General features: G+C 33.7%; 1 protein-coding gene across 4 annotated transcripts in view; it reads left to right on the plus strand.

The window, feature by feature from the left end:
- The window catches only part of LOC111055791, a 356789-nt gene that overhangs the window by 325928 nt on the left and 8386 nt on the right, over positions 1-22475 (plus strand). For 3 of the 4 annotated variants that reach the window (XM_039442387.1, XM_039442388.1, XM_039442390.1), the window contains 11 exons: positions 192-336; positions 2764-3243; positions 5635-5918; positions 8409-8489; positions 12357-12415; positions 14339-14489; positions 17243-17348; positions 18715-18869; positions 19833-19916; positions 21086-21255; positions 21813-21954. In XM_039442387.1, the coding sequence (XP_039298321.1) occupies positions 192-336; positions 2764-3243; positions 5635-5918; positions 8409-8489; positions 12357-12415; positions 14339-14489; positions 17243-17348; positions 18715-18869; positions 19833-19916; positions 21086-21255; positions 21813-21954 (1857 nt within the window). The remainder of the gene's footprint in view (positions 1-191; positions 337-2763; positions 3244-5634; positions 5919-8408; positions 8490-12356; positions 12416-14338; positions 14490-17242; positions 17349-18714; positions 18870-19832; positions 19917-21085; positions 21256-21812; positions 21955-22475) is intronic. The other variant, XM_039442389.1, reaches the window with a different exon arrangement.

The following is a 22475-nucleotide window of genomic DNA, read 5'->3' on the forward strand; positions in this document are numbered from 1 at the left end:
CATCCTCAAAAGGGATGTCACAATACCTGATGAGTTTGAGTGTACCAAAGTTTTATGTTCAGGTGTCAACTAATTTTAGTTAGACTATAGTCTTACTGAATGTTCTATTCAACATCGATTCATATCGATATATTTATCGCTTCATATCGATATAAACCAATGTTCGATTGATTTTGTATCGTATTTTGCAGAACGAAGAGTAATCAGAGGTGGTTGAAGTTGAGGACAACAGTTCAGCTGTCTGGTGCCATTTCCACCATCCAGAAAAAGCCGCCATTGAAGAGAGAAGACTCATTCTTGAAGCGATTTTCCACCAGGCAGATCCCTGAGACACAGGTAACGTTTACGTTTACAGAGACTTCCAAAAACATTCTATTTCTAAATGGATGACACAATTCGAATCGATTTGATAATTATTATGAAAAAGACTCATAATCTACTAATCAAATACCCAATTACTCAAAAATACCCGATGTTTATGAAGATACACCATAAATGATATATATTATTGCCAGTAAAATAATTTAATCAAACAATGCAGTGATAGGTATTAGGTATTTTAGATAACAAATCATACATAATTAAATTACAAAATTTATCTATCTATGCTTTTCGATATCAAAAGATGAGGGCAGAACATAAATTACAAACGGAATTCGTTCGTTTTGTTTCCGTGGCCAGGTCAGACTAAAAAAAAAACTGGGTTTCCAGTGATGAACCACCTTACAGTGTTGTCATTGGCTAATATAAAGTTCTGAAAAGTAAGCCCACATGTTTCTTGGAGCATCCCGCAAGTCAATATGAGTGTTCTGGATCCTGAATTTCTCCACATTCACATGGTTCATTCCAATCAGGGAGTATGCCTAGTTCAGCATATTATTCTTGCATCTGGGCACCCCGGTTCACAACTTATTCAATGACTTCCTAACTGTATAATCCAGATTATGTCCAGCACTTATTTCTTTACATGGAACAATTTGATTTTCCCAAACGGAATATTTATGATACCACTTAAAATAGGTCCTCATCACGTGATATTGATAAACAGAGAATCAGCTACTATAGCTTCAAAGATTCGTTCTATAAAATGTCGTCACCATCTTTTGTATCACCTTTACTAGGTAATTTAAACCAATGCCAATGTAATAGATTAAATTATGTAACTCACTTCGAAAATGATATCATCCAATCATAACAATATAACGCATATTGAGACCCGACACGGTGTGACGCGAGTATGCTAGACTATTTAATATCATTCATGATCATGTTACAATTTGAGACGAGGCTTACACGTGTGACCTGACATGAAGATGATAATAATAGAACTTAGACCAAAATCGCACCGCACGCGCAACTCAGTTTTGTGGGTGAACCATTTTCTGCTAGACGTGTTTTTCTATCATAATATTATATGAAAATGATTATAACATATCTTGTGCTATTCCTATTCACACTGTGTGATTCATACATAATTATTATTTATGATCTTAATCATATAATTGGAACGCGTGTTAGCTCGAAAAACAGTGCCTCTTCCACAAAACCACGAGTTTCGTGTCTTGAAACGATAGCACTACTATCGCACGTGTTTCCGATTTGCGCTCATCCATTCCTATGCAAGAGTTAGAAAAACTTCTTCTAGTTAGCGCATGCCACACGACGTGCTAGTCTCTTTTCAATATGCGTCTTGCCAAGAGAAATCATCTGATTGTGTGGAATGGCTAGACGTTACTGTTGGTGGTTCCACTGCACGCAGGCTAAACTCCTCTGTGAGACTTGCCTAGCGACTTGACAGTGCCGTTGCATAGTAGTTCGAGCCCCGCACTTCGCGGTATAATGCGCATAGCAGGTGACCACTTGGAGGTGAGGGATTCGCAGACAAACTGAAGCGCCAAACGTGTCACGTTTTGTCGTGTTGCCAATGTAAGCTGATCCATTACTTTCACTTGTGCTACGAAAATTTGCTTCGGGTCACGTCATGCCAGTCGCGTCTTGATTTTTGACAAGCCTCACTAGCAGCTGGTAATTGCAAGTGAAGAATATTATTCAGACTACATGAAAGTTTTAAGAATAAAACTTTTACATGGGAATTGAATATAATCATTCATTTGAAGTTCAATACTCTGAATACTTGAATATGGCAATGACTTGAACTTTCTCTTAAACTTAGACTATATGTAACCTTGTAGAATATCAATGTGTAATTTAGGAATACCACATTCATGTCGAATTGAAGAGTATTACAATAAGGGAATTTAAGATTATCTTCCAGTTTAAGTTCAAAACCCTTGATATTTGACTATTTATGGCCAAGACTACATGTCATCATTAATAGTTGAAGAATATTTACATGTGAAATTGAAGAGACATCTTCGATCACGTCTTGTGATGCAATGAATATTAATAAGAGAAAAGTTTAAACCACTTGATACTTTGATTATTCATAGTCACGACCTTAAAGATGCATAGACTCACATGCAGCGCTAGTGTCATACTTGGAATTGAAATCGGCCACTGAGGGGGCAACCTGGAAGATTATTACAAACCAAAGCCTTTGTAATCTATAATATTACAATATAAGTTATATATCTCGTGCTGAAATACCTCAATGGCAGCCTTCAATTATTTCAAGTTAGAGCTAGCATTGAAAGGGCATAGTATTGTGGGTCTATGCCTCTTTAAGGTTTCACGACTACATGTTGTAACCTTTTTATTTTGGCTAATTTATGTGGTTTTTGTTTGTTTTTTATATTTGTACAGGAGACAATGGATACCGGCGAGGATGGGGACGGGGAAGGGGGAGCCTATTCACAAAATGGCGCCCGCAGCTTCCTGCAGAGACGTCGCCACAGACGCAAACACACACGTCTGTCCAGAACCGTTGTGAATCCGGATGAGAACTTCTACTTCTACTGGCTTTTCCTTCTGACACTTTGTGTGCTGTACAACTTATGGACGCTGATTGTTCGGGAGAGTTTTCCCGAGCTTCAGAAATTGGGATCGAGAGTCTGGTTTGCCTGTGACATCTTCAGTGATGTCATTTACCTGTGCGACATCGTCGTGCAGTTCCGCACCGGGTACCTGGAGCAAGGCCTCATGGTCTATGATTACAAGAAGCTGGCTCGTCACTACGTCTGCTGCAGAGCGTTTTTTTTAGATTGCACCTCCCTCACTCCGCTCGATCTGTTCCAGTACCACATGGGCACCCATCCGATGCTTCGCTTTCCACGCTTTTTGAAGGTAACCATTGATGATTTTGTCTGATATAATAATACATTTTATTTCCATTAATATACAAACAAGCAATCTAAACCATCAACAGAATTGCTCCATTTGTACTGCTGTTATTAGATTAAAAAATGTACTCTTCAATGTTTGATTCCATTACGAACTGCTTGTTAAATAATCACTTTTGAACAATTAATTACGACATAGCAGTCAGGTATTTATATAAATAAAAGCTATTAGCTTCTAGTTGATGAAGAGCCGAAGTGTTGATGACGAGTGTTGATGAAGGGCCTAGTGTCCGAAAGCACTACACTAATGTAAGTAGAAGCTAATAGCTTTTATTCATATAAATACCTGACTGCTATGTCGTAATTAATTGTTAAAAATTGATTAAAAAATGTATTTCTCATTTTTAGAACTCGTGGCTGGAGCTCAAGGCTTCTTTTTCCAGTCACGCCAAAAACTATTGTATTTTAATGATTATTTTTATTTGTGAAAATATTTTTTTTGTGTTTGGCAATAAATAAAAAATATCAATAAAATGTACATAATATTCAAAAATACAATATATGAAATTTACTACAAATATAAATAAATTGCATTAACCTTCTCAAATATGGGAAACCCATGTACTAGAATAGGAGTAGTAATGATACATTAAATTTAGAGTGGGAGTGCAGATACATAAGGTAAGTGAGCTCATATATTGTTCGGGATCATGTTTTCTATATTATGTCTTCCAGTTGTTTTGATCCAGTTTTTAACGGCGCATTTAAAATTTCTTGAGTTTTCTATTATCTTGATGTGTACAGGAAGTAAATTGTGGAGTTCTGGTGCTAGGTTACCTAGTTGCTAGCTGCTCTAGCAGCTTAGTTGCTCTGGTGCTATCTTAAACTAAGATAGGTCGAAGTGTCAATAGAGAGAGTAAGAAAGTTCATTCTAGTTACTCACGGAATGACATAGCCTAATAATTGAACAATCAACAAGACGTGACTACAGTAAGCTTTGAAGATCAATATCTCAATCACAACTACTACATACGAGCTGGAACCCTCATCAATTATTCAATCTCCATTCATTAACGAATCATAACATAATTCTACCCAATATAACCTAGGGAACTAAAATGTATATGAGTGAAATTTGGTATTATCGGCGAGGCAGAACATCTTCCTTTAACGAGGATCATTCTGCCAATAAAAGTCACAAGCATAAATGAATTAATAACTAAATGATTTTCCCCAATTAAAAATCTGAACAAGTAATATTGTATGGATAAGGGTGAGCCTGCATTGTAGACGTCCATCAGTTATTGTAAACGCATAATAATGAATATATTCTGGCATATTGTCATACTAAATGCGACCATATCTTCACGTAAACTAAGATTAGCGCTAAGCTAGGTTTACACTATGTAGCAGAGCTACATGTAGCTCAGCTATATAGCTCTGCTACAAGTTCAAAAAGTGTCACTGGAGATCTGCCATATAGCCGAGCTATATAGCAGTTTTAAGCCTATTTTCTCAGCTATATAGCAAAAAATGAGCTATCCAAAATTTTCGGTAAACATCAAAGAGAATCTGAGCTATATCTGCTACATCTAGCTCTGGTTTAAACAAAAATTGACCTGTAGCAGAACTAGATGTAGCTGCTCTGTTCTTGAAGGAAGGCTGCCGCCGCTGTTTGCAGCTGTTTAGTGCCTGCTGGGTTTACACCAGATATACTGTACTCATTTGTTGTCAGAGTGCTAGTAGGTTACTGCGCATTGCGAGCATTTCTTTTTGATTTATATATTATTGTGCAAAGATGGAGAGTGAATTTTACCGGAGTGTCTCTACTCTGGAATAGAGTGTCTCTACTGGAATAGACAAAAATTATCCAATATTTTATTTTTCTGTGCTGAAAATATCACAGTAGTTGCGGCGAAAGCAGCGGCTGCTGCAAGAACTACCTTCTTCGGCATCTGGCTGGGAACTGAGCAGTGAATACTGGTTTATTCCAAACTAAATGTAGCTCTGCTACAAGTAATGGCATCAAAGTTAATTATAGCAGAGCTACATATAGCTCTGCTACACAAAATTAGAATTAAATCTACTTATTGTAGAGCTACATCTAGCAGAGCTATATGTAGCTCTAATTTTATGTAGAAGAGCTAAATAGCTCTCCAGCTACATAGTGTAAACGTAGCTTGATTTGATATTGCCAAAACCACAAATTTATTGGGATATTAATGTGCTAAAGTTTACAAAAATAAACCTGTGTTTTTTCATGTTTTTAAACATTTTCAGACAACTTGACAACACCACAGAAAGTAAAAGACTCGCAACAGATGGTGCATATGGACCATATTGTTCTATCAAACATGTTGAATTTTTCATAAATGCATTTTCTCGTATTTTCTAGGTTTACCGGGTATACGACTACTATTATATGGTGGAATCTCGCACTGTTTATCCGAATCTGTGGAGAGTAATCAACCTGATCCACATCTTGCTGATCCTGGCACATTGGTTTGGCTGCTTCTACTATCTGCTATCAGAAGCGGAGCGGTTCCAAGGAGATTGGGTCTACCCATATAGACCGGGAGAATATGCAACCCTCACACGGAAATATCTTGGATCTTTGTATTGGTCAACTCTGACGCTAACAACTATAGGCGATCTTCCAACTCCTGAAACAAACGCTGAGTAAGTGTTCTTTCTTTGCAACTCTTCAGAACAATATTTTCACATCTAGATAACTATCACATCAACTAAAAAATAATAATAAAATTGAATTTACATACTTTCTTATCTGATACATACATCTAAAACAGCTAATACATACATAATTTGTCTGTGCTAATACATACAAATTCTTGAGCCGTTTAAGACACAGCCTCTGTTATGTGCTGATTGAGTACGATGTATTCAATCTTCTACTCATATGATACCCATATAAATTTGTCATTGTCAACAAAAATTATTCCCGTGGAAGGACAATGTCCTATATTCATGTAGGACAATGTTACTATATTCATTATTAAAAATGAAGTAACTTGAATCAATTTTAAATTGATTGAAATAGTGTGGTATTTATTATTCAACCGACAAGCTATAGTTCATACTAATAGATACTTGATGGATTTTCAATACATAATACATTATTATTTTGATGAGTTACTTGATAGGTACTTTGATACATAGGTACCGTATTTGTTACATCCAAGCTGGATCCAGCACTAGATAATACTTCCGATCTACACTACTTTTCGATTATACTTTTCTACACTAAATTCGAAAATACTTTTCGATTTGATCTACATCGAAAGATTATCTATCAGTAATAATTATTATTGTAATAATTTGAAATATTGTATTGCTCCTTTCTTATCAAACTAATAATCGAATGAATATTAACAGAATATGCTATTAAACTATCATATTGTACTAATATTAGTACTAGAATGTACTATTACTATTATAATTGGGACAAGATTCATTGAAAAACGTTAAATATTTCTATAGAACCTGTTTGAAATACAATATTGTAATGCTTCGCTTAAAAAATCACCAGTTTTTATACTGCATCTCACTTTCACGTTGTTTCAAACATTTTTTGAATAGGAATACAATCAGTTTCATGGAATAATTACACTTTGGACCAGCTACTTTCTTCTAAATCATATCGATACAAGTGGAATTCAAACATAAAATTACAGAACAACATCTTAAATACAGCAAGGACATTCCTGGGTGGCTAAATCACTGATATGAATTTCCTACTTTCTTTGATGATTGCTAATTAAATATTCTGTTTTGCATGTATATATGAGGATTTGATCATCCATGATAATCTATCATATCATAATCGTTTAATAAATGTTGATAAATTCTTATTGAAGTTTAGGAGAGGAATGCATATATTATTAAATCAATGGAGTGGAAATCTCTAGAAACTCAAGTCCGTTGTTTGAAAGTCATACACACTACACTTTCATGAATCCAAAGTAATGAATCATAACATAATAATGCAATTACAATAGAATTGGAATATATGAGAGAGCCAAAGCTAGAATCATAATTGAGGATGGCTTGTCTCCTTCTACACAATAATAATTGAAAAATTCCATCTTGATTATAAGAAAATAGAAATGCACGTTCATCTTCATTTTCAATTTCAATTTCTAATTATAATTAAGGATGACGATGCGATACTTGGAAATGGAGGCAGAAACCAGTGGAGGATTTATAAATTAGCTGATTATTAGGAAAATATTCTATATATATAGTTTCCGTCCTTTCCTTTGGAATTCAACTCTGATGAATTATAATTGTACAAAAACAATTTCATGATGTACCGGTACTTGCTTATGCTTATCTTACAAGATTCTTGATATTTTTAATTGCCTGGAAATCCAATCCCTCAAAGCATGTTCAGTGGAAATCAAGAAGAAGTATGTGTATGGATAAAAGCATGCCTAATAATAATAATAATCATTTAATCATAATAATCATTATCATGATAATTTTGTTTATTATACATCATGATATATTTGTGTAATGCTACAAAATATTGAAACTAATAACGATACATCAATTTTACCCCATGACTTTTCCATAGTGACTCATTGAAAGTAATCATTATAATGCTACTTTCATTACTTGATTTAATTACTTTGCAGAATAAACGTCAGTAGATAAGGTTGCAAATATTTTAATAAACTTTGATAAAATCATTCATTCTAATTAGAAACTTGAGATGGGATTTGATTGGTGAGAGGAGCTCAAATCTAACTGAATGTTCAAGTTTCATGCTTTTCTTCCAACTGAGAATAATTCATAGTGATAAATAAATATTTAAGGCATGCCTGTTCAATTTTGCTTTTCAACTGAGTTCTTATAGTTTTATGAGTGTTAAAAATTGTTTCATTTCCATTCAAGATATTTCAGTTCCTTCAAATATTTTGGGGAAAATAAGTTTAGGATAATCGAAATTAATGATTAATTTTCACCTTAATTGATCAGTAATTATTTCATAACGAATTGAATTTCTGAACTTCAGAGTCAAAATATTGATGGTTACTTGTTGATTTATCTATCATTGTGAATTGATGTAACGGCTAATCGAACTAAATTTGATAACTGCCATGTTCACAATTAATTAAAATGTTGATATTTTGTCTTGGTGCACTCAAGTCGCGTTACGACGGATGGCCTTCAAATGCTCCCCAGGCGGGGACACAAATCGCGTCTCCTCCAGTTTAAAAATAACAGAGGGTCAGTATTGGACCCAGCAAAGTTTGCAATCAAATATCTTGTACTCATTCTCTATCCATTTATCAAATTTTGGTATTTTGAGTTCAGTCTCCGGTTTGACATTGAGTAGGAATACCGAACTGCTTGATCAATTAAGAAATACTTCATCTCTCACTAACATTTTTCGAACAAACTCATAAATATTTTTCACGTATTTCCAGAAAAGTCTCACTGATGTTTCTTATTTCATTCTGGGGAAAAACTTAATTCATTTTAACTTGATTTTATAGGACAATTTAAGGCTAAAAAGCTTTTAGATTCTATAATATTGAATTGTCACTAGAAAATCTCTACTTAGGATCTGCTATCAGAATAGAAATATGAGAGAAAAAATCAGATGTCACTCAACTTTTGTTTCAAATAAGACATACCCCTCCTGACAAACATGGGACTGAACTTTTTGTTAGTGTATCTTGAAATATTTCAATGCATTAAATGATCTTAGAAAAGGAAATGTTGCAAGAAACTAATATCCCTCAGTCTCATTAATAATTTCATGCATATCCTAAAATAATAATATTTAATCAGTAGTTATTAATTCCATCACAATGATCCCTTATCCTTGTTTTGAAATATTTATTAAAAAAAATCGTATTTCCTACATTTTTCTTATAGAAAAATCACTTGCCTGATTTGATAACAGATTATTGTGAAATTTCATCGTATTGTAGAATACTTGAAACTATTCCCATCGTACTAAATGAGAGCTTGAATGTTTATTATCATAACTATGAAGGTGACTTTCAATGCTAAATTGTAGTTGAGAAAGACTGAAGCATCACATTATAATTTACCGTACTCCTGGTTCTCCTTTATCAATTTTAAATTATTGACGATTACACAAAAAAATCAATAAATATTTTTAATGTTTGAATATTTCTGTATCTGTAAAAAACTTTCGCTCAGTTTCTATCAAGTGAAACACTTACATCTAATTATAGATATGATTTTTTCAACTTTAATGAACAGTTACATGAATTTGTTTTATTTAATTTCAACAAATCGAATATGATTTCCGAGCGAATCTAATGTCCCCATTCTATTCTCCTGCAGTACTGAGTGAAGTAGATACAATTCTCTGATTTTTGTAGAATTCTGTTTTATATTTATATCATCCGGAAATTGTCAAGTTATACTGACATATTATCAAGAAAACAACCCAACTATCACAAGATTGTGAACTTCAAAAGTTCTACAAAGGGTTTAAGCCTACTCACATCAAGGCTTTATCTGAATATCCATTCAACAGGGGCCTACTATAAATAGATCATCAAAATATACATATCTTTGAGACGAACAAAATCAATTTGTAGAGAACTTGTCTGATGTGTTCACAACTCACTTTATCATTTATGGCATTGAAATGTTTCATCTTTTATTTGAAGGCTGTTCGTCACCATGCAAGAATAATAGGGAAGCGCTGATGCACCAAGGGAGAATTATCCAGAAAATAATCATACCACCAATCTATTATATGTATTGTTTGGATAATTTCTATCGTACTTTGGAATTAATTTTTATTATTGAAGTTCTTGTCCAATGTGTTCGACCAGCCTTCAATAACATAATAAATTTCTCTCTTACAATAATGGATAAACTCTCTCCATAAAATACCTTGACAAATCCGTCAGATAATTTGAAGTCTTGAGCTGAGAATTTGCTTGTAAACTTTGCTGTGTCGTTTTCTTATTTAATCGTTTAACTCTATTTAATAATAAGAAAATCAATTTCACTCTATTTGTTCATTCTTGATCGTTAATGATCATTTGATTAGCAACTTTAGAGTAACAACATTACGCTACTTAGGGCCGTTTGCACAGTCAAAGCTTAAACGAAATAAAATCAGCTGGTAAATACTCAAAATAAAACACATTATAACAAACAAGACTTGATACGGATTTAATCGAGTTTAAAATGAAATTTAGTTTAAACTGTGACTGTGCAAACGGCACTTACAGTAACAGCGTTTTCTATATCACTTGATTAGTAGCTCTATAGTAACAACGTTACGTTACTTAGAGAAACAACTCTAGATTAACAGCGTTTTCTATATTGACTATCAATCTATCTAGATTTGAAATTCTTTGTTTTATTCTGATTCATAGTTTCAGATTGAAGATTTGGTGTTGAAATTGAAGTAACATAACCTACATAATATTTGGACGATTTGTGACAAAATCAGGAAATTGAAGAAGTTTTGGGCAATAGCCTGTTTTTTCTTTTCCGACTATTGTATTGTTCGCTCTATCTAATAAATAAATAAATAATAAATAAACAAAAGTGAGACCAAAAGTGTCAAACTACTCGACGAGTATGCTATAACGTCAATTGGTCACCAATCTATTGAACTTATTTATATTGTGTATACGATTTCAATCAACCCGTATGGTTCTTGACTAATTAGAATAGCAACACAATAAAGAGTGGCGCAAGAGAACAGGAAATTTTGAATGTTACAGATGGCGGCACTGTTGACAGCTGTTCAAAATTTTGCACAATTGATGTGAACGTATTGTTATTCAGTAATCATGGATCATTTGACTGGTGCGAACGTCTAAGGGCCGGTTTCCGAGCTCGGGATTTAGCTAAGTTCTAGACTTTAAACAACTGGAGTCAAAAAATTAGCTTTCCAAAACGGGGCGTAGTCGCAGTTTTTATTTTCTCATTTCTATAATTGGAAACGTTTTTCCTTGACGGAATTAAACATTTCTAAATAATTAAGAATAGCTGAAGCTTTATGCTATTTTCTCTTTATTTCATTTTGTGTTTAATTTTCTAGTTTTTTGAAATTGAATATAAACGTGACTTTGACAATGACTACGACTACGCCCCGTTTCGGAAAGCCAATTTTCTTACTCCAGCTGTGTAAAGTCTAGAACTTAGCCAAATCTCAAGCTCGGAAACCGGCCCTAATAGTTTCTATAAAACGATTTACTATCGATTCACTAGTGATAACTACTAAACAGAGAATATTTTAACAGTATAACCACATTTGATGTGGTCCCCCACAGACAACGTACGCTTCAAAACAAGGTGCACCGAACAGTACCCGTCCTACAACAATATCATGCACTGGAAGGAAACATTGGAAACACTGTCATTCCTCAAGATTTGCTACACTGTCGTTCTAGACTTTTTACAATAGGATAGTTCACTGATTCCTTTATAGCTGAACCACGGAGGGAAAACTTTATTCTTGTTGATTGATGTTCAATAACAGTTTCATCAAAAAACCTTGACTCTCAGTACCCTCCCATATTTAAAAAAATAGGGAATGTCAGAATGTTAATTCAAAATATTGATACACTCTCAGTTCCCCTGCGAATACTTATAATTTAATTTGCTATTCAGAAATTAATGTCCCAGTGATATAATATTATTTAATAAGCTGTGTCGTCTAATATACTACTGAATTTCCCTTGATCATTTCCATGAATGAGCTGAAATCCTATTTTCATTGTTCCTGTATTTATTCGTATTGTTTATTGTATAGAAAGAGTTTCATTGGTGAATTTTGGTTTGCTAACCATATGTGAATATAAATATGTCATTGAATTCACATGTGGTTCAAATTTTGGTAAACCATATATGATGTGCTTCTAATTAGTGTATGGAATCATAAATTATTCAATAATCTACAATTATGGGGGAATGTCTGGAGTAAATAGAAGAATATATTTTATAGTTATAGTACATACAGTGCGAATTTAATTGAGAATTTCCAATCCAAAACAGCTGTAATTGAAAACATTAGAATCTTCTTATAAAGTTATTAAGCGTCAAATTTCTTGAGACTTATTTTTGCCTTTTGTCTTGTCCATTTTACAGGTATATCTTCACAATCGTGAGCTATTTGATTGGAGTCTTCATTTTCGCTACAATTGTTGGTAAGTATATTCACAATTTATTAAATAGATCAGGGCTCTCCAACCTGAGGCCCGCGGGCCACATCCGGCCTGCGGATGGATTTTGTCCGGCCCGCCGAGAGTTATTGCAACAGATTTTTAAAAATATATATTTATACGCATTTTTGACAACTGTTCAGCTCTCTTCTCTTACTAGCCACTCCATTTCTTAATAAGTGTAGAATTAGCTGTAAACAAGCAGCGATCAAACATTGCGAGATATTAACAAATGGTCCCACAAGTCAAATTCCACGTACATCCTTGTAGAATTAACAATGTGGCACTTGGATGAAAAAGGTTGGAGACCCCTGAAATAGATCAACTCTCAACAATAAACAAAATATTTCTGTCAAACTTAGAAAATTTGAAAATCAAATTCCCAATCGATTTTTTACTTACACTTCTGATCGATTTATAGTTTACTTGTTGATCTCTCGAAGCTTAAAATTATACCAATTTTCTATGGAAAGACAATTCGTTACTAAACCAAATGTGTTCTCTCAGTTGATTTTCGAAGATAGTAAGTTATATCAAAATGATGAGAAATAACAAGACATTCTCAAACCAAAGTCAAATATAAATATCTGACTTCAAAAATGCTGGTTTAAAAAGAAATCTTCAAATTTCAATGTCAAATACAATATTCGAAGGTCGTCGATACCGTCGATTCTTGAAAGTAAGAAGTAATTGACGTCGTACGTGCAGACAGAAAATCGCAAATTATACATTGTCAAATACAGTTTTAATAGTGCAGGAGCATGCTGATTTTATTTTCCAGTTTGAGTGATTATCTGTGTCAAAATCTAGTTTCTCCAGATTTTTTTAATTTTTTACAAAATTGAATTTTTATAATGTACTTATTGTATAAATGAATGAAACGAACTTTACTTCCCCCTGAACACAGAGCCTCGGATTAAAAAGAATTTCGTCGAAGAGAAAATCAAAGAACTCGATATCTCGATATTCTTGTAATTATGGTTCCAGCCTGTATAATTGTTTGTATGATGTATAATAGTTTCAGTCTCCCTGAACACATACAATTGCAGAGATTGTTGATCTACTAACACTCAATGTTGGGAGTTATAATTATGAAAATGCATATAAAGCCGGAGTATAAACTATACATATTATTTTCAATATATTCAACATGTTTCAACATTTATTGATTTATTTATATTTTTTACAAAGAAGCACTGATTGGGAGAGAAAAACTAAGGATACTCCTTGTACTATTTCTCTCCCAAATTTAGATAACATTTTAAAAGTCCAAAATAGGGTTATGATTTCACTTTACTAAAATTCAGTCCATTTTCACTCAAAAACAACGAAAACTAAGATTTTCAAATTTTGACGGTTGAAAACAGAATAAAAAACAAAAATATCACACTTGAATCAACATTAATTGGAAAATTTTTGAGTAATTTTACAAAATTTAGAGCAAGAAAAAACACAACCAACTATTCAGCACAGCTGATATTTTCATACTCATACTCAATTATGAACATTTTGCATACGTTATTCTTATTTAAAATACTATTACTCACTTTGTTACAACTATACAAACTCACAACATCTCAAAGAAATTGGAAATCTATAGTCTGCAGTAAATATGTAGGCATTTGAAACTCATGATCTTTATAAGTGTTGTGTATCTGCCATACGCTAAATAATAATAATAAATCACTTTGCTGTAGTTTTGACTTTTCTTGTAGTTTTCACTTTTCTGTAGTTACAAGCTACAACAAAGTAGTTATATAGTGTTTCGTCATGGAAAACCACATCAAGTTTTATTCATTTACGATTGTATTATTTTTAGAAGATAACCCTAGTAGCCAAGATAGCCATAAGTTGTGATTTGTTATTAATTTATCGTTGAAAATGAAAAACGTGAATCATTCTGTGTAGGGCAAGTTGGAAACGTGATCACCAACCGCAATGCGAATCGTTTGGAGTTTGAGAGATTGCTGGACGGAGCAAAGACCTACATGAGACACCATAAAGTCCCCGGAGGAATGAAGAGAAGAGTGCTTAGATGGTATGACTACTCCTGGTCAAGGTGAGCTAATTCATATTCAAATTATAAAAATCTGGTGTGGTACACTCACACAACTTTCCTTGCTCATTGAACTGCAAGCCTCATTCTCAAACGAGAATAATTTAGGGGAATAACATAATGACGATTGGCGGCAACATATTTGCAACTACGATCAGACTACTGTATATGTGTATATTATAATTGATTTCAGAGTACTTTTTCCTTTGTGTAAATTGTGAAATTCGATTATTTTTTTTTTTAAAAGTTGTCAAAACAGCTGTTCTACAGAGGAAATATCCATGGTATAAATTTGAAGAAAATCGTTAGAGCCGTTTTCGAGAAAAACATGGTTTTTTAGTCATATCCGCCATTTTTCTCAAGAATATTACGGAGATCCTGAAATTTTCCCAGAAATGAGACTCATGCCAGTTGATAGGGCTTATGAATAGCTATCCATGGTATGAATTTGAAGAAAATCGTTAGAGCCGTTTTCGAGAAAACCGTGAAAAACATGGTTTTTTAGTCATTATCCGCCATTTTTCTCAAGAGTATTACGGAGCTCCTGAAATTTTCCCAGATATGAGACTCATGCCAGTTGATAGGGCTTATGAATAGCTATCTATGGTATGAATTTGAAGAAAATCGTTAGAGCCGTTTTTGAGAGAAACGTGAAAAACATGGTTTTTTAGTCATTATCCGCCATTTTTTCCGCCATCTTGAATTTAATTTTATTGAATTTCTTATTGTCGGATCCTCATGGTATAAGGACCTTAAGTTTAAAAATTCAAGTCAATCGGTTGATTAGGAATGGAGTTATCGTGTTCACAGACATACACACATACACACACACACATACATACACACACACAGACCAACACCCAAAAATCATGTTTTTGCAGTCAGGGGACCTTGAAACGTATATAAAACTTGAAATTAGGGTACCTTAATTTTTTTTGGAAAGCAATACTTTCCTTACCTATGGTAGTAGGGCAAGGAAAGTAAAAATTATAATGGGTGTTTTTAAGATGAACTTCAGGTCCCCATACTTGTCGAAAGTGTATTGAAGGCTAAATGAAAGAGTCAGTTGAAGAGAGCTATAGTGAGGTCCACGTTGTAATAGCAGCGGAGAAAGATAGGAGAACAACGTTGCCGGACCTCTGTCTTGTCAATGCCTTCTAAGAAGGTAACTGATACCGGTTTATTGATGTAATATCAACTACTGTTCATTCTCGTTTAAAATAATCAAGTATAGGCTATATTTTTATCAAGCAAGAAATTATATTTCTCAATGATTTCATAGTGAATTTTAATAATCAAGATAAAATATTTTGTTAATTAATTATAGACTATTTTTACATAGTTAAAAACCGATCTGGCAACAGAGCAAAGCGAGAAAGAGGTTGCGCTATCCGCTTTGTTCAATGATAGACAAGGATAGCACAATAGTGTTTGATTTGCTAATCAATCACTGCCATTATAACGTGGACCTCACAATAGTCGTTTATTAGTGCTGTTATAACTGTCGTTTTGTTACGTTACGTGAGAAATTATATTTATCAAGGATGAACATATGTTTTTTCATTGAGGACGTTGCCCACATTAGCTGTTAGCTGAAAGTGCGTAGGTGATTTGATGAGATGATCAAACGTCCATGTCTACCGACAGGATTTGAACCCATGGCCAGGTAGCTAGCAGACTGCAGGGTGCAATGTTTTAGTCGTTTCGGCTAACCTTGCCGGCAATTATTTAAAGCCGTGATGACATCTCGGTTAAAATAACAGACGTATCATTAGCTTCATGAATCTCTCTTTTGTTTGCTCCACAGCTCGGGATGAACTTTGGCATTCTCTACCACTTTCCTCCATTCATCTCTATCCGTCAGTAGTCTTGGACTTCCATCCTCTGACTTCCAATCCTGCCAAGTCCTTTATCTCACTATCAATCCAGTGATTTCAAGGCCTTCTCATCCTTCTGTGGTTGACCAGATTACTCCTCAATGTTCCAAGAGGCAGCTGCTTCTCTTCCATTCGATTAACATGTCCCTTCTGTCACTACATAAAAATCTTACTATGTCCTGCCCCTGTATGAGTGCATCCAACCAACAGCATCATAATTATTTCATTCTCCAGACACCATTTTCACATGTTGGACCATAGATAGATTCTTCTTTCAGCAGCTCTGAGAGCTTTATCATCTGCTCCGGTCATTGTCCAGGCTTCACAGCCATAGATAATGATTGTATCACGTTTTTGCTATTAAAAAGAACGACTAGCAGTCAGATCTGCTAGTTCTTCTAATTAAAAAGAACAGATCGTTCTTTTTAATATCAAAAAAGTGATTTAATGATAAGCAGTTCGTGATGGGAAATAACATTGAAGAAGAATAATGATTTGCATCAAGTGTCTGGTAGAACCTGACTTTCCATGCTTTGGATAGGAGCCTGCTTTGAGCATAGCAGTATTTCCAAAGTATGCTCTGTTACCTACCTGTAATCGGTCTTTTATACATATCATCAGGCTTTTGGAGTTTGTAGCTTCATGAATAGTGGAACAATTATTGTGAATTATGTGACTGTATGTGGCGAATATGTGTATTATTTGAGTCATTCAAATAATCCCATCAAAATGAACAAGCATGAAGTGTGAAATAATTTAGATCACATTCTATGAATGTGTTTTTGAGCAGTCAGCAAGAACCCTCAAAATTCAAATAATGTCTTCTTTTAGGTTGATGACACATAAACTTGAATTGAAACTTATTTTTCACATTTTCAGAGGACGAATTCAAGGAGGGGGTGACATAAATACTGCTCTAGGTCTTCTACCAGATAAACTCAAAACGGAATTGGCTCTTCATGTGAATCTGAGTGTTCTCAAAAAGGTGAGTGGAACCATAGACAAATTATGAAAGTGAAGACAATTATAACAAAAATAATGAAATCTCTTATCTTTATAAAATATGAGGCCTGGTTGCACAAAAGCCGGCTAAATTTTAACCGTGATTAATTTAACGAGAATCAATCAGAGAAAGTCTTTTTGATAAGATGGCTTCTCTGATTGGTTCTCGTGGAATTAACCACGGTTAAAATTTAACCAGCTTTTGTGCAACCGGGCCTTAATCTTGTTTCACTAGAGTGGAGCCCGCGTATTGTACTTGTGAGTTATTTTTTAATGTTGCTACTTCTATATTGTATCAAGTAAATAAATAATGAATAATATGTTGTGAATAAATTGGATTGAATTTACAAAAATAGAAAATATTGAGTCAACTTTTGAGTTCGGAAAAGCTTCCATTTTGATAAATAATAAATAAATCATTTATTGTCGAAAACATAAATATGTCATAACAACATCAGTTCAAGCTTACAGTAATACCACAATTTATTTTCATTATTATAATATATTTTTTCTTAATTCAATTGCATAGCTCTCTCAAGTCCAAAAACAAACATTAACACAAATGTATTTACAAATTGTATTCCGAAAAACTCATCTATTTTATATAAACATTTTCCAACGAGCAAATTCTTCAAACATCGTTTAAAACTCTCAAAGTCAATCTCTCTTATCTGATTAGGGAGAGCATTAAAAAGTTTTATAGACATGTATTGCCAATTCTTTTGAGATCCTGCATACTGACAGTAATTGACACTAATATATTATTTCTATGCCTAGTTCCATAACTATGTACATTACTGTTCACCACAAATTCACTAATATAGAGGGAAATGATAGAGTTGAATAACCCTACCTTCCTTCCAAATAACCATACCTTCAAAATCGAGACAGGAATCCCAATTTTCCAATCAACACTTCATTTCCCATGCTTGTGTGAACTACTCAAAACGTTTCCTGTGAAGATTGCCCTTGAAAATATGTTGTATAAATATAGAGATATTTTTGGTATGATGGTAAATAGACTAGTTTGATTTGAATGAGTATAGGTGCATACAGATATACGTGCCTCCAACATGCTCCGCCCTCGCTCCGCCCTCGCTCCGCCCTCGCTCCGCAATCGCGCCGGCCTCGCTCCACTATTGCTCTGATCATGAACGTTACGGGAGATGTTAGCTCTTCTCGCGTTCCACTCTTGCTCCCCGGTCAATCATCAATCGATCTGCTCGAGTGACGTTCGATTGCGGAGCAGAGCGAAAGCTTGTACGCACCTTAATAGAGTACAATGATAATTTAAAGAAAATAATACAACATGATGCTCATGTGAACATTTTCAATTTAATAATTTTCAGGTTACCATTTTTCAAGAATGCCAACCGGAATTCCTGCATGACTTAGTATTGAAAATGAAAGCATTCATTTTCACTCCTGGAGATTTGATCTGCCGCAAAGGAGAGGTCGCAAGAGAAATGTTTATCATTGCCGATGGAATTCTTGAAGTCATGAGGTAAATCATACATTGTATTTGATGAAAAATACTCAACAACTGAGTTGATCGATTTTCTTTCAATGGAATGCATGAATGATTTCACTTTAGCTATTTATTCTTTCAATATTTTTTGAAATAGTACGAATGACAGCGACAAGCAAGACGACAAAACTGAATCCATTTTGAAAAGAATGGGAAATGACAATTGTAGCTGTTTATAGATTGAGAAGAGAAACAAATTAAGATGAAAATGTTTGACTATTTTGCAATGCCTTTTCAAATATAGGGAAAGGTGTAACCGTACATTCAAACTAAGTTACATTTGTGATGCAAGAAGAAAAAATTGAATGGAAAATTACAATAATTGTAGCTGTTTATAGATTGAGAAGAGAATCAAAATAAGATGAAAATGTTTGACTATTGTAGAATTCCTTTTCAAATATAGGGAAAGGTGTGATCCAAATTCAAACTACTTTTGTGATTTCATTAGTGGAGTAGTAATACTCCATCAATGAAGAAGTAAAATAATTATCATAATCCCGTTTAATTCTTTGCATTATTTTGATATGGATCTGGAATTTTCAGAATCAGAGTATTAGTTGCATTAAAGAGAAACGTGAATATAACTCTCTTTATGGAAATTTACAGGTTATATAATTTACCAATTTATTGCAAGCTTATATTAGTTAATATAATATATTCCTGTTGATATTATTTATAGTGAGTTTCACTTTCAACTGTAAGTGTTCCACATAGATAAAATTAATGAATGATTCCCATTCAGCCAATGCTGAAGTTTGAAATGAAAATTATGTACTTTATAACATTTAGGTAATTCGGAAGACATTCAGGTATGTAAAGTTTTTACTGTAATACCGATGTGACAATTGAATTTTCGATAAGATTTTCAGTTGGGCTGAGATTTATTAAAATATTTATGCGATATCGTATCGGCACTCATTATTGAATTTAATTTTTCAGTGAAACTGGACGCGTATTAACCACTATGAAGGCTGGAGATTTCTTTGGAGAAATTGGGATTTTAAACTTGGATGGCTTGAATAAGTAAGATTCTACTGCATTTCTAAATCTTAAACTTCTATCATTTTTCGTCTGTGATTTTCAAAAAAAATACATCATGAATCTGAAATTCACATCGTGATTGTTCAGTGAGAATCATGAAACTATAGTGATGTCCCACGTTATATTCACGTGGAAAATAATTATAGTCCACGTTTGAAAATAATCTCAGTATACTTTTTTTCAAAAAAGGGTACTGAGATTTTTATTTTCTTTATATTTATATTAGAAGTAGCCCTATACAGAAAAGAGATAAATCACATTATGACATTTTGTCAAAGGCTAGTGGATGTTCTCAGGAGGGTTGTCTATTCATGATTTAGAATAGCCGATAGCCTATTCATTTTCCAGAATAATTATTCTATAGTGAAGTCCACGTTATAATGGCAATATTTGAACAACATTGGTGTTGCTATCCTTGTCTATCATTCGACAAAACAAATATCGCTATCCATCTATAGCTTTGCAACGTTGCCAAATCCGTTTTTACAATGTAGAAGTATAATAAATTAAGGCTGTGCAAAGGCTAAAAAAAACTTTCTACTAATGGTATTTTTCAATGTTTTTCGATGAGTATATCATCAAGCTATCAAAAATAAAAAGTTTTCTCAGGAAAACATTTTTTTTCGATCATTAATTTTTGAGATATGAGCGCCTAAAGTTTGAAGTTTTGGGACAGAACATTTCAAATTCGGTGAGAGATAAATTCATGAGATTTAGAGTATGAATTCTTCATGGTATTTTTGTCGCAACTTTTACTGTTATCTCAAGCCGATAGACCACGTAGTTCTTTCCCGTGAAGCTGTGTGACGCTCGTAGTCTCTCATACTGTGCCGTTCATACACTCTCACCTCAAAAAAACAGTAAAAATCGACAATAATCGGCTTGAGATAACAGTAAAAGTTGCAACATAAACGATGTTGCCTATACCATGGGATATCTACTTACGCTATTGTTTCTCTATGATAGAGCGTAGTATTTATGAGATGAATAGTTCTAGCCTGGTCCTTCCTCTGAAGAAGAGCTGGTGTTGTTTCAGATTAACAAGCCTAGCGCTTATTTCACCTCATAGAATATGAATCAGAGGTAGTACTGTTACATGAAAAATTCCCAATTACATTTTGCATAAATTGTGAGCTTCTCATTGTTTTCAGACGAACGGCAGATGTGAGATCTGTAGGCTACTCAGAGCTGTTCAGTCTTTCCCGTGAGGATGTTCTGGCTGCCATGACGGACTATCCAGAGGCTGAGGCAATTTTACACAGCTTGGGAAGAAAAAGATTAATGGAAGCTAGGAATGTGAACAGGAATTTGAGGAACCTGGGTATGTACCAATAAAGTGTTTTCTTGTTTGGTACCAATAAATTCAAGTGGTATAATATTAGATTTATTCTCACACAGCTTGGGAAGAGAAAGATAAATGGAGGCTAGGAATGTGAACAGGAATTTGAGGAACCTGGGTATGTACTAATAAAGTGTTTTCTTCTTTTGTACCAATGAATTCAAGTGGTATAATATTAGATTTATTCTCATTCATATGCAAGATAAAGTTTCATTGGTTATTCTTGGAAATTCACATGTCAAAGTTAAAATCATGTTTGTAGAGCTATTCTAAAGAACTTTCGAGCAATTCAAAATGTTTCACCGGAACACACACATTCTGACAATTACTACACCACTCAAATATTAGATTATTCTCTGAATTGGGGATCTATGGAGAGTATTGGTTATTTTCAGATGAGAAATATTATAATAATTGAAAAACGTATTTCATCATGAATCCACATCTATTAAATCAAGTCAAACTTTTATTTGAATATGCGACGTGTAATATAGTTCATGAATTTAGCCTTTTCTTATTTTAATTATTTTTTCTCCTAGATAACCGAAATGAGAAGAGCTTTGGAAGGAGTTTCTCTCCGGATCCACATAATAGTCGGGCCAGTAAACGGATAGTGCAACGGCTTAGAAGTGATGTGAGGGGGCTTAAAAATGTTCTCAGGAAGAGTAGACGAGGTGGAAGGTAAGATAGATAAATTATTTTTTTATTACAGATAAACAGAAGCACAATACAAGATGTAATGTTTTTGGCGTGGTTAGAATAAGAAAAGTATTGAGCTCCAGCCACGTGTTCAATCATTACATTATTAATGAATCATACATAGTTATTTAAATTCACTTCTAATTTTTATACGAAACACTATATTTTTCAGATAAACAAGCTCTACATTGTACCGACTCACTTTTCTGCCACTCAAACTCTTTGTATTGTCTCACTCCTGTTCAGTAATTTATTATACTTAACTCTTTCTTATTTAAATTCTTTTTTGTCGTACTTTTGTCGTACTGCACATAGCATTTAACTGTATTTTGTCACGCTGGTTTATAAGTAAAAACTCTGTATAATTTTATAATCATACATTTTTACATTTTTAAAATTTTTACACTTATCATCTCTACATAGAACATATACATTAATGTTATAGTCCAGTCAAATGGCCGTTTTTCAGGGAAAAGGCCCAAAAGAATTTTTCTTGTCGGCTC

The sequence above is a fragment of the Nilaparvata lugens genome, chromosome X (genome assembly GCF_014356525.2).
Source record: "Nilaparvata lugens isolate BPH chromosome X, ASM1435652v1, whole genome shotgun sequence".
Lineage (NCBI taxonomy): Eukaryota > Metazoa > Arthropoda > Insecta > Hemiptera > Delphacidae > Nilaparvata > Nilaparvata lugens.